This window comes from Carassius gibelio, chromosome B6, assembly GCF_023724105.1.
Source record: "Carassius gibelio isolate Cgi1373 ecotype wild population from Czech Republic chromosome B6, carGib1.2-hapl.c, whole genome shotgun sequence".
NCBI lineage: Eukaryota > Metazoa > Chordata > Actinopteri > Cypriniformes > Cyprinidae > Carassius > Carassius gibelio.
Window position 1 is genome coordinate 13,186,591 of NC_068401.1, and position 13,498 is coordinate 13,200,088.

At 38.7% G+C, this 13,498-nt stretch overlaps 1 protein-coding gene across 5 annotated transcripts in view; it reads left to right on the forward strand.

Moving 5' to 3' along the window:
• Positions 1-12,630, forward strand: part of pde4ba (phosphodiesterase 4B, cAMP-specific a) — a 138,241-nt gene extending 125,611 nt beyond the window's left edge. For 4 of the 5 annotated variants that reach the window (XM_052558280.1, XM_052558281.1, XM_052558283.1 and 1 more), the window contains 9 exons: positions 5,819-5,912; positions 8,150-8,325; positions 8,419-8,517; positions 8,623-8,787; positions 8,881-8,980; positions 9,067-9,221; positions 9,325-9,447; positions 9,576-9,758; positions 9,838-12,630. In XM_052558280.1, the coding sequence (XP_052414240.1) occupies positions 5,819-5,912; positions 8,150-8,325; positions 8,419-8,517; positions 8,623-8,787; positions 8,881-8,980; positions 9,067-9,221; positions 9,325-9,447; positions 9,576-9,758; positions 9,838-10,206 (1,464 nt within the window). In that variant the 3' untranslated portion in view covers positions 10,207-12,630. Of the gene's footprint in view, positions 1-3,843; positions 4,907-5,818; positions 5,913-8,149; positions 8,326-8,418; positions 8,518-8,622; positions 8,788-8,880; positions 8,981-9,066; positions 9,222-9,324; positions 9,448-9,575; positions 9,759-9,837 lie in introns of those variants that run through there. The other variant, XM_052558284.1, reaches the window with a different exon arrangement.
• The last annotated feature ends 868 nt before the right edge of the window (positions 12,631-13,498 follow it).

Genomic DNA, 13,498 nt, shown 5'->3' on the forward strand with positions numbered 1-13,498 from the left:
CTCTGCCCACATGTAATATGTATATTCTGTTTCAGTCAACTGGATATTCCAGTAAAGATAAGAGAACTGCACACTCGCTCTTTTTGTTACAGTAAATTGACAAAGTTGTTTAAATAGATACTAAAGTCCATGGCCATGAATCCCCAAATGTAGTCACTGTATCGAACAGTGATGAGAGAAAATATGGTTTATAAAACAAGAACATTTCCTTTTCACAGTATTTTGAAAAGGTTAACTCAAATTGTATCAAATAGAAAATATTTCTTTATTCTATAGTATACAATTAATGTATTTTTTTTACATTGGTATTCGTATTTAATTTACATTTTGCTTCATTTTTACTCTTTAATTGCTGTTTTTCTCATGAAATTCCTATGGATAAATAAAAATAAAATGTATGTAATGTATTAATATTTGAATTATTATAATAATTCAATCTTATAAATAGAGGGGACAGGTGAAATTGAAGTCCTCAGGAGAAAGATCTAAAAAGCAGGATACTTTAAAAGTTTCCATTTCCTTTGGATGCAGCTTAAACTTTCTAATTTTTTAAATTATCATTATTGTAACTTGTAAGTGAGGACTTCCTATAGATCTGCATGTTTCCTCTGATGACTTTTAAGAGATCACATCAGTATGCTTTATCTGATTCCAGAGCACTCTTTTTACCCTATAAACTATGTTGCAATGGGGTTAGAGTTCCAGTGTGTGTGTATGTGTGTGTGTGTGTGTGTGTGTGTCAGAAGGAGGCGGTCCCACGGTGAGAGGGGGAGTGTATACAGTGACACACTCATACACTGAAGGATAGTCAGCGCTCTCAGCTCAAAATTATTCAGTAACGCTATTGAGTCTTTCAAACGTTGCAACTTAAGTCTCAAGAGAGCCAGGGTGACACAGACTCACAGCAAGCAGGACTTAGAAACCTTAACTCACTTAAAATGGGAGCTTGCTACTTAGAGAGAAAAGATCAGAGAAAGATCGGAAAAGTTAACTGCTGGAAGAAGGTGAGCTTCTGTTTTAGACTTTTGCAAGTTGTAAGTGGGCTGTTCATTTTTGTTGAATGTTACTTGGTGGACTTTTTCAAGGACAGAACTGTTTTCTAAAGTATCTCTTTGAACTTTTTATTTCTGAATTCTTATGATAAGTGTGCTTTTTGGGTGAAGAGCGATTTCTTGGAAAGGTTAATTTTTTCCGCAGTGCCTTCTTGTGTTAAGAAGTTACGATTAAGACAATGTGAATAAAACAATGTGGTTATAAGTTATAACCCCTCAGAACAGCTCAGGTGATGCCAAAACTCAGACAACAGATAACTGCTTGATTTTTAACATCCATTTTTATCCACATGGGACATAAACTGGAAATAGTCATCTCCACTGATAATTTATTTTCTTAATGTAGAAAATTTAATTTTCTGTAAAGCTGCTTTGCAAAGATTTAATATTATATTTAATAATATAAGATTTGACATAATATCAGCCAGCCATGTAACATTGAGCTGATGGTCTCAAGCTAGTGTTAGTTTTTAAAGTTCCTGCATATTTAGTTGACTGTAGACTGAGATCACCGGTATAAGCTTGCATGGAGAATTGCATGGAAACAGTCTGTCAATTTTAAACAGTTGAAGTTCCTTTCTAATCTTAATGGATTTTGAATGTGGATATAATTGGGGCTAAAGCATCTTAAAAAGTTTTTTGTCTGTAATATAATAACTACTTATTATTTTACTTTGTCCATTCGTTGATTTTACACACACACATTTGTGCACATATTGAGAAATTTTGAGGAAGTGAAACGTTGGGCTTGTATCCTCAGGCATTGTTGGTTTGGCACACAAAGAGCTGCTGATTTCTTCATAAGCTGTTATGTCATTATTGATGTTACTGTTCTAATATACCAGAGAACTCGTTTATCATCTCAATGTGCGTCACGGTCTTTCAAAGTCATCTTCCAGAGATCATCATATATCAATCAATGGCTGTTAAGAATTTGCCGATTTTGCAATTATGTGCTTCTCAAGTGACATCATTCAGTGCAACAAAACTCCCACAGTTTCTGACCAAGAAATAAATGGGGGTTTTCCCGACTAGATGATGTACACATGACATTTACTGTAGTGAGAAATAGTAATAATAATTATGATAAAAAAATGATCTGTGACATTTACATACAAGTTTGAATACGGAGAAAGGTGGATATAAGAACACAGATCTCAACTGACAATGGACAGCTGAAAAGTGAAATGTATTTCGATGATTGATTGATTGACTTGTCTGTCCTACATCAGACACACTGGTGCATTAGACAAGGTCATGATGACAGTACAAATTGATTGAACAGTCCACCGGCGAACAGTGTGAGAAATCTTTCTCACTTAATATCTGTGGCTTTATACCGCCCACTAGTGGAGAAAATAAAATAGCATCCAATTGCTGATTATTCTGTTATAAAAAAAAAAAGAAGCAAAAATTAAAACTTGCATCTAGGTATATAGAAATTATTATGATGTGCATATTTTCTGCCAGTGGGTAGTTGACATGAAATACATTTGGGAAGTTGACGCGTCTGTTGGTGTCACAAACTACTGTATGCTCCATATAAAACAATGTAATTACAAGTTAACTGAGATACTGAAGATAATGTGGAGAAAATATTTACATTTAAATTATGACCTTGTAGGTTTGTTGATGTCGGAAAAAAAGTAAAATGGTGAATCTTGATGTTCATTATGTGTCAACTATCCAGCTTTAATTTCCTAAATATATTAGTTTTTGCTTTTAAATGCATTACACTGATAGAATCGGTTATCTCTAATCATGTGAATGAAGGTCTCTGAGAATGAAATTCCCTCCTTTCACCCTTTACTCTTCTCAGAGCAGAAGTAGGCGCACATCCGCCCCCCAACAGCCATGTTTCTCACAGAGCTTAGAGAGAGACACTCACATGGATTTACTGATATGGATGATAAGAATAAATGTGAGCCGCGGAAGGCAGCGCGTCTTTGATATGTCAGAGTTGTTTACAGCTCTGACTAGACGTCTCACGCATTGCTGAGGAACCCCCACTGCAGCATAATGCAGAGATTCTCAGCTATTTTCCATCTTTCTCTTTCCCCCCTCTTTCCCTTTCTCCCTCCCACTCTCTTTTTCTCATGAAGGCGCACAAACACAGACACGCACACACACATTTCACAGTTCGGAGGATCCAAAATCATTGCATGAGCCCATTTAGCTCCTCAAATCTGAGACCAGCTTCTCTGCATTAAGGGGCGAAAAACAGGCAAATAGATTTTACCAGAAAATACTTTTTCAGTCTTTCTACTTGAAGATTTCATGTTTGACTGAATATTACTCGCTGTTCCTTTGAACCTATTTATGAAATGTACAAGCAGCTCCTAGGTGTAAATTGTTTTAATGTAAATCCTTTGTGTAATTATGCATCTAGTGTAATGTTCTATTTTATCCGTCGTAGGTGAAGATGATGAGGACAGAATGGTCTGGTCTGCTGGTTTTAGTGGTTTTGGGCACTTTTAAGATTGTCCATTAAGGAAACCAATAGGTTGACCAGCAAAATCATCCAAACACCATCCTAATCCAACAATTGGCTTATTTTCCCCTCATATTCACTAAGGGTTTTCCTTGTCATTGGACTCTGCCCAAAGTGGCTTTATCAAGGACAGCTCATCGATTTTGGCCCTTTGCCTCCCTTTTGCCTCCTCCTCCTGACGAATTGGGGGTTGATTTGGCAGATGTTATTGAGACGCAGTGGTGTCCTCGTGATTCCTGGGCAGCCATCTTTGGAGGCTAGGGAGGGAGGGAGGGAAGCCTCAGTGGCAGCCCATGTCACATGACGCTGTTGCCATGGCGTTGGGATGTTGGTGTAATTGGTGTTTGGATGTAGACGGAGAGGGAGAGAGAGTTGTGGGGGGGTGTTGATGTCACCGAAAAAAGACAAAGAGAGGCAATTATCCAAGTCTCCTCTCCCACCATACTCTACGGTAAAAATAGCACAGAGCTCCATATGAAGCCTCATGCATTATGGGAATGCAATAAAGAAGGCTGACCGAGCCTGAAAGAACCCAGATTTGTCATTTCTCTTACAAGTTGTACTTGATTAGGAATGCCATAAAAGTCGATGAATTGTTCCCAAAAAAGCCAAGGGCGTCCATAAACTCTGTCCTTCTTTACGTGTCTTTTTATCGCGCTTTCCCCGCATAACAAAGTAGGGGCTCCCCCCTCCTCAGCAATTTCTGTGTCAAATCATATGTGCCTGTGGAGTGCGTTGCTGGGGCTGACAGACTCTAGACCGGGGGAGAGACGGGTGAGGGAGGGTGCAAAGCAGAAGGAGAGAGAGAAAGACAGAGCGAGATGATGAGAGAGCGCGAGCGTACTGCAGCAGCGGAGCGGCACTAATCCAGCAGAGGAAGACCCCCCTCCAGCCAGATGAGCATCCCAGTGTTTTTTATCCTTATCCCTCCCTCCCTCTGCTCCACTGTTCCTTCATCTCCTCCATAATTCACTGGCACTTTCAGACACTCCGCTTCGCTTCCAGCTCTGGCCATCGCTCTCCGGATCATCCTCCATCCCAGGACGGTTGTTCCCATCCGCTGTCGGCCCCCGCTCGTATCTGCAGCCATGGACAGTCAACAGCAGAGCGATTCAGCCGAGAGCTGCCGTGAAGACGGCTTGCGTCTTCTTTTTGGCTACTAATCCATACCAAGCAGAGTAGGAGAGGAGAGAAGAGGGGATTTTTCGTTTTTCCCAACTAGAAGAATCCCTTTCGTCTGCCTCTCTCTGGCTCTTTTCCTTCGTGGTATAGGAGTGTGCTGTTGTGGATTTCGGGAGCTTAAATACGATCCAAAATGCCTGAGGCCAATTACCTTCTCTCTGTATCCTGGGGTTACATTAAGGTGTGTATGGCAGCTGCTAAACTGTTATTTGGTCTGCTAATGGAGGTTGGTTTTGGTTCGGTGTTAGTTGGTGGTCTAGAGAGACACTGAGAAGGAAAACCTACAGCAAGTCTCGCTGTGTGGCATCCTGTGCTGGAATGTCTAGATCCACGCTCTATTTTGAGCTGTTCTTTTCAAATGAATCTTTTGTATCTTAGTTAAAATGTTGATTTGGATGTCAAAAGCACAGTTTTGTAGGTTGTTTTTGTGATTTATCCCTTTGTACTAATGAAGCTCAAAAATCAAAGATGTGGCGCAGGATATGGCTGCCGTTTCTGACTTATTTAATTATATATGCATTTGTTTATTTATTTCTTGCTAACATTGCATCTTTTTGGATCCTCATCAGTGCTTTGGGAACATATATTCATACATTATGAAAAAATGAAAAAATGCTAAAAAAACTAAATTACTTTAAACTTGGCAAGAATTTAAATGTTTCAGTTTACAAATGAAATTTCAAACAGTGTCTACCTTGTCTCTTGTACTGCAATTCTCATTCTTTATGCATTAAAAAAAATATGCTTGCTGTAAGGTAATACAGATTTATTTAAAAAACTAGAGAAATGAATGCAATAAAATGAATGCATGAATATTTTAAAAAGTAGATTTAAATATATTAGATATTAAGATTTTTAGAGATGTTAGGTGTTAATATGTTAAATAACATTTTTATATAATTTCTATTTATTATTATATTAATCATAACATTTGGTACCCCATAACACATTGTGATATTTTTTGTAAATGCATGACCGAATAAAGGAATAAAAATAAAAATAAATCTGGAAAAATGTCAACCTTACGGAAAATTCACTGTTGAACTTTTTTGGGTTTACATGACTAATGGTTCTCCCTCTTTATCCTTTCCAGTTCAAGAGAATGTTGAACAGGGAGCTGACGCACCTCTCTGAGATGAGCAGATCTGGCAATCAGGTGTCGGAGTTCATCTCTAACACCTTCCTAGGTAATCACACACAAATCCACTCTTACGCTAAAACACCCACAGTCATCGCTAAACATTGGCTATATACAGTATGCGCCATTGTGGATTCAATTTGGGCTGCGTCATTTCCAGAGCTGAACTGCGGTTTAGACTCACTGATGCTGTATTTCGAAAAGCTATGCAAACCAAAAAAGTAAATTCATTAGTTGTGAAAGTATTGTACATTAAATGCAGTTCAAAGGTTCATTTTGTTTGTGGAATGCCGTGAGATGGCATCAGACTTTAGTTTCTGCATGAGGAGAGAGATCCCCAATGCAGCAGTTGGAAAAGAGGAAGGGGAGGGTGGAAAGGAGAGAGCAGAGTCAGGGGAGGGAGAGAGAGATGGAGGGGGATGGGATCCTGCTGTTAAGCATTTCTGATGGTGGAACCCCCAGCACGGAACATCCAGGCAAGAGAACCTGTGACTCATCCAGCTCCTGTGTTCTTATCGCATGCCCCATCTAAACACATAAACACTCATGTTCCTTGCCGCAGTGGGAGGCTTAATTTCACTGCAAAAAAATACTTTTAAATCAGTATTTAGGTCTTGTTTACTAAAAAAATTGGTAAATATTTACAATAACAATTACATTTACTTTTAGCAAATTTGTATGAAATATTATAAGACATAATACATTAGAAGTCATTATAATTTTATAATTTTTATCCATCCAAATCCATTATGGTAAAAAAAGAGACATTTTTGCTTGATAAAAAGGCAAAAATATAGATTTAAAAAATGTTTTTGCAGTGGAAATTTGAAATTTTGATTACAAAAATCTGCAAATAAATATTGGTGATCCATTCTGATGGTGTACAACTTTGTGTTCAGATTATTTTCGGGACTAAAATTGGTTACATTTTCCTGGGATTAAATGTTAGCTGTGAAACCTCTGTGCGCTGTCACGTGTGACTGCTGTCTTTATGCCACTGCGATTTCGCTGTCTGCATCAAAACGTGCGAGTTTAGCAGAGATGAGATTAAATCTGACCCGGACATAATGTCCCTTTTTCTTTCTTTTTCTGAAATCTTGGATGTGAGCACATGGTCTGTACATGTGGCTTGTCTTTGGTTGTTTGCTTTTTTTATATTAGAAGGAGACATGGAGTGAAATGTGACAGAGTCCTGCAAGGAACGAGGCTCTGGTGGATGTTTGCGAGAAAACAAGCAAATTGGCTATAATGAGCACTGCGAATGCTCTGTGGAATCAGATAGTAGGCATTTTCTATTAATCAAGCATCTTTACCGCAAGAGAAGGAGGCTTTTGAGATGAAAGGGAAACAAGTACTCCCTCAGCCCTGTCCCTTTCCATTCTGTCATCATAATAGGGTGCCTCGCATTTCTTCACTCAGGATATAAGCCCATCTGAATGACTGCGGTGCTGCTTATGGCACAGATTCATGTTTAACAGAGACATACGAGTGATGAGGATAATGACTGTAATGAATTAACCAACCCTCATATTTCACCTCCTCTCACTCCCCATCAAGCCAGCAGCTATTACCAGGTGTTATCACAGTCTTTCAGCGACATGCCAGAGCTTTACGGCAAGAGGGAACAATGTTATCTGCAGTAATTGAGAAAGTGAGAATAGGAATTCAGTCCACTCATGGCCTGTGGCTCCTTGGGAGAGTTTGGATTAGCATTTCTACATGAGAAAATCCCTAATATGAAGGTTTATGGCATTTTTGCCCCAGAGATATACCCTTACTCTGCCGCCATTTTTTTTTTTTTTTGTCAATTGATAACTCCAGAGGGTTGACCCTTGGAGATGCCATATGAAGCAGACACGGGCTCCATGCAGTTTGTTGACAGGTCTGCTTGAATAGCTCAATGGCAGAGACGCTGTGATTTGGGTGTCTGTTCTGCTGTTTGAGTGCAGCTATTCAGCTATGGCACTGCACCTGGGCCAAAGGCGTCTACTTGCGTCACTAAAGGGAAACACGATCCATGGCCACCGGTTTCCCAACAATGAGTTTTTGTGCGGGCATGTATGTGCCTCATCTGTGTGTAAACTACAATGAAGAGATTGAATAATCTGGAATGTGATCTGCCAACAACTGACACAGTTATGCATGATCTGTATAAAGAGATTTGAGGACCGTCTCGGTTTCGTGGCTAACAAATGTTCGTTTTTCGCATTGTCTGTGGAAATTTAGTAACAACCAGGAAAGAGACCAAAATCGTTCTTATCAATTGTTTTTTGCTGTTTCTCACAGAAAAGCAGAATGATGTGGAGATTCCCTCGCCTACACTTAAAGCCCGCGAGAAGAAGAAAAAGCAGCAGTTGATGACTCAGATCAGTGGTGTGAAGAAAGTATCTCACGGGCCCAGCCTCAACTCTGGCATCGCTCGCTTCGGCGTCAAAACTGACAAAGAGGATTTACTGTCAAAAGTAGGTAGAAGATTGGCTAATACTTTAGAGCTCTTAGGAGTGTTCACCTGAACATTTCTGTTGATCTCATTCCTTTGTGTCTTCTCTTTCCAGGAATTAGAAGACCTGAATAAATGGGGCCTGAACATCTTTACAGTTTCAGAGTATTCTCACAACCGGCCTCTCACTTGCATTATGTACGCCATCTTCCAGGTCAGTTGCTCCTCCAGCATTTCTTTTGATTTTGACCTTCAACATTTTGCAACAAAAACTTCATATCGTTCAAGATTGTAATAATATTGCTTCCTTTTGTAACAGGAAAGAGACTTGCTTAAGACATTTAAGATCCCGGCAGATACTTTTGTGATGTACATGATGACCCTTGAGGATCATTACCACCAAGATGTGGCCTATCATAACAGCCTTCACGCTGCTGATGTGGCCCAGTCAACTCACATTCTGCTCTCCACACCTGCTCTCGATGTAAGAACGCTTTCCTTCAGGTGCAATTTTCAGAGTTTTCCTTCAAAGGATATCAGATATCTCACCATTTTTATTTCAATTTGTCCCAAACAGGCTGTGTTCACGGATCTTGAGATCTTGGCAGCCATTTTTGCCGCAGCTATTCATGATGTGGACCATCCTGGAGTTTCAAACCAGTTCCTCATCAATACAAGTGAGTGTTCTCAATTCCCACCCTACTATCAGTATAATGTTTATGGGGACACTTAAATTAATTGCGCATTTGCTCATTTCTTACAGACTCTGAGTTAGCGCTCATGTATAACGATGAGTCGGTTTTGGAGAACCACCACTTAGCCGTGGGCTTTAAACTTCTCCAAGAGGACAATTGCGACATCTTCCAGAACCTCACTAAGAAACAGAGGCAGTCACTCCGAAAGATGGTCATCGACATGGTGAGGTTCTTCACTTCCTTCCTTTCTTTTAGGCCATCTGCTTTCAGTTACATTGCAATGATTTATATGCTAACATGTATTGTTTAATGTCTCCTTTTAATAGGTACTTGCCACAGACATGTCTAAGCACATGAGCTTACTGGCCGATCTAAAGACCATGGTAGAGACGAAGAAAGTGACAAGCTCAGGAGTTTTACTTCTGGACAACTACACAGACAGGATACAGGTACACATCTTTCTGTTCCTCTTCCCACTGGAAAATCCGATGATTGCGTGAACTCCAGCTGAGATGATTCAGATAAATTAGAGGAACTTGATGAACTGCAGTTGTCTAAAATTGTGACGTTACTTCAGGTCTTGAGGAACATGGTTCACTGCGCCGATCTGAGCAATCCCACCAAGTCTCTGGAGTTGTACCGGCAGTGGACCGACCGCATTATGGACGAGTTCTTTCACCAGGGTGACAGAGAGAGGGAGCGTGGCATGGAGATCAGCCCCATGTGTGACAAACACACTGCCTCAGTAGAGAAATCACAGGTTAGTAACTGTCTGAGATGCAACGGTCTCATGAAGTACCATATTTGAAGTACAACATCTAACGCATTTTTCTCTTCAGGTGGGTTTCATTGACTATATCGTCCACCCGTTGTGGGAAACCTGGGCTGACTTGGTGCATCCGGATGCCCAGGATATCCTGGACACGCTGGAGGATAATCGGAACTGGTACCAGAGCATGATCCCCCAGAGCCCTTCCCCACCCTTCTACCAGCCCGACAAAGAAGGCAACGGTGGGAGTTCAGGGCCTGACAAGTTCCAGTTTGAGCTCACGCTAGAGGAAGAGGACTCAGAAGGCACGGAAAAAGATGAACAGAGCCAGGGTGACGATGAAGAGGATGTGGAAGAAGAAGAAGACAGAGAGGAAGAAATGGAGTCCACTACACACATCCAGATAGTTACTGAAGACGCCTCACCTGTCGACACATAGGACTTGGCGTCTCTTAATAGGCGGTAGCTGTTTTTTCCCTTGCGAGAGGAGCAATCCTGCAGTTGATGCTTTTGAAAAAGCCCACATGGGGTGCTTTTTTAGGCCCTCGTGGGAGGAGGATGTCTTGCCCTCCTTGCACTTACGTTTGGAGACAGATTGGTAGGAGCTCTCAGGAAATAAATGCTGCAGACATTTTGGACCTGAACAATTGACAGGCGACTTTGATAAACATGAAGGATTGGGGCCAACGTGGACAGTTTATTTGTTTGTTTACCTGGTGGTGAGGAGTAGACACTACTGAGAGGATTTCTCTTTTTTTTTTTGTACCAACACAAACTTTTTGTAAAGCTATGGGTGTGTGACGAGGTCAAACACGAACTACTGAAGAACAAGTATTTGTAAAGAGAGAAACTGTTTACTTTTCTGTACCATTTGTCTAAAGACTGTGTGCCTTTTTACTATTGTCCTTTTAATAGTCTTTTATTTATTGAACACGTTTTAGTATAACTGTACGTTGAGATGTTTTCGTTTTCTTAAGCAAACCAGACCGAACATGCAGAATTGTTTTATATCTACTGGAGAGAGAACTTAGTGTCTTCCTTTGTTTGGCAATATAACTTAATAATCCAAACATCTGACAAACGATCAGAAAACCAAGAAATGATGACAGAGGCACTTTCTGTTTAGTCTAGCTACATGTGTGTTGTGCTTTTTGAATATGTGCACAAACTCTGTTTATTTGGATCCATACATCATCCCATCCACATTAGGGTAAAAAATTTTGTTAGATAAATGCATTGTTGCACAAAAAACTTTAAATACCCTTAAATATGAAGACCCACCCCTGCCCCTCCCAAAAATCCAATCACTAGGGGTCTCATAATGTACAAATTCAGAGGGGAAGCCAAAGCTATATTCACTTAAATATTAATTTGCTTTTGACTCATCATAATAGTCTTCCTTACTGCAGTCATTGTTCATTCTTCCCATCATATTTCAGACACACAGAGTAAAAGCAGTCTGAACTAGCTTTTGTAGCTTTTTTACACACTTTGATACAGAACATTTCCTCACTTGTCTTCTAAAAAAATTTTTTTATCTCTTATCATGATTGGCTCACTTTTGACACAGATAAAAAAAAAACATTGACGTAAACTGATTTCCTTCCCCATACCACAAAACACCAAGATATGATAAAAACAAAACTACGATTTGAAACCTCTAACATTTCTCTCTAGTATTTTAACAGTTTCACTTTTCAGATTTCGACATGCCAGTTTTATAATGAATCTATTGAGCATTGTCATCTTATACATTTATTCACCATTAACGTTTAAGTTTGTGTGTAGTTCATTCTTTGAGGTACTTTAACTACCTTACACGCAAAGTCTCAACAGTGGAAACAGTTAATGGCCAAAGTAGCATGCAAATGTATGTTTGTGCGCACATATATATGTCTATACATTACTGTGTTTGTGTGTGCAAGCGTCCTTCAGGTCGCTTTTTCACCAGCCCACGCTTTTCACAACCCCTTCCATTCACTTTGTTTATATGCGTTCAGATTGGTCCTCTACTGTTTATAACAGTGTATTTATTACCGGTAACTGTACATATGAAATAATGTTTCTTTGTAAATGGATTAATTTATATGCACTTGCATTACCTAAAACTGGTGGTGTTTCTTGTGTAGTGGGCTCTTGGACTGAGTCTGTTTTATTTAGTAATATTGTTTTTGTTTTAATATAAATAAATATATATTATATATACTATGTATGAATATATTGCACAATTTTCAACTGCCCAGAAAAGTAGCCTATGAGACACGCGACCCATTGGTAACGGGGAGAGTCTGTAGATAAGACATAAATGCATACTGTAGACATCTGTCAGATATTAGAAGCTTTGTGTATCACTGTTTGGTGTAACATCGATAAATCAGTATCTCACGAGATTCTGCACAGAATGTGGCCCTGAAATATATACAACATTTTGAATGGAGATTGCTAAAAACGGCTCAGAAGTAGCCTGTAAATGCACATTTACAGGAGAGGAATTGGTCACCAACGTCACAATCTCTGAACAACAATGTGAAATCGATATAATTACTAAAATGTGATCCTCTGTAATTATTTGTGCTAATGTGAACTATTTTTCTGACCTTGTTAGCGGTTTTGAAATTCAAATTGTCAGTATAACTTTGTTAATCTATGTTTGAGATCTTTTGGTCCGATTTGCGTCCAAAAGGATTAAACAGAATTAGTGCTATCTGCATGAGGGATGAGTTTTTATCGTCTGGTTATCCCACATTGTTGCAGGTGAATATTTAATGTTACACACAATGTATGGTAATAATATTGTATATTGTGTTCAATAAAATCTGAAGCTACTTTTCTATAAAGTGATTAAAGACAAAGCATGATATAATCTATGTGTTAATCTCATTATTCATTGCTTTTATGTTACATTAATTCTATTTAAATATCTTGTACATCTTTACTGATTCTAACAATATAATACAAAATAATATAACAGTAAAAAAGATAAATAGATGCAATAAATACAAAACCTTTTACTTTAACGACATCATATGAGCATCTTTCAGAATTTGCCATGATTTCTTACATTAAAGTCAGCTTTTTTTAAAGAAATTAATTATTTCATTAAGGATGGGTGCATTTTATTGATTACAATTGACAGTAAATATATTTAAAGTTTTATATATATATAAAAAAATAAAACATTTCAAATAAATACTGTTCTTTCGAACTTTCTATTGCTGAAAGAATCCTGGTGGAAAAAAGTATCAAGGTTTCTGCAAAAGTATTAAGCAGCACAACTGCTTTCACTGATAGTAATAAGGGATTCTTTTAAATTATATTATAAATAATATTTCATAATATTGCAGTTTATTTATTTTTTTACATCAAATAAGTTCAGCCTTAGCATAAGTGACTTCATCAAAAACATAAAAAATATGAATAGCAGCTTTATATATAAATAAAAAATATATGAAGTGCTATGTGAAAACCTGAACCTTGATCTTAAATGAGGCCATCAGATTTGCATTTGAACCCTTTGTGTGCTCGTCTTGTTTGAAGCTGAATCCAGTGTGACAGGTCACATCGCATCCAGTGAATATCAGTCCTGTTCTGTTCCTCCAGCTAAGTCAGCCCTCAAATGACACAGTCCCGAGTGAAATCTCTTTGTGGGAATCATTTTGAAGCCTTTTACCCAGAATCTCAAGAATTTATGTGAGGCAAGAAGAAAGGTAAAGTGAGAGAGTCAGAGAAAC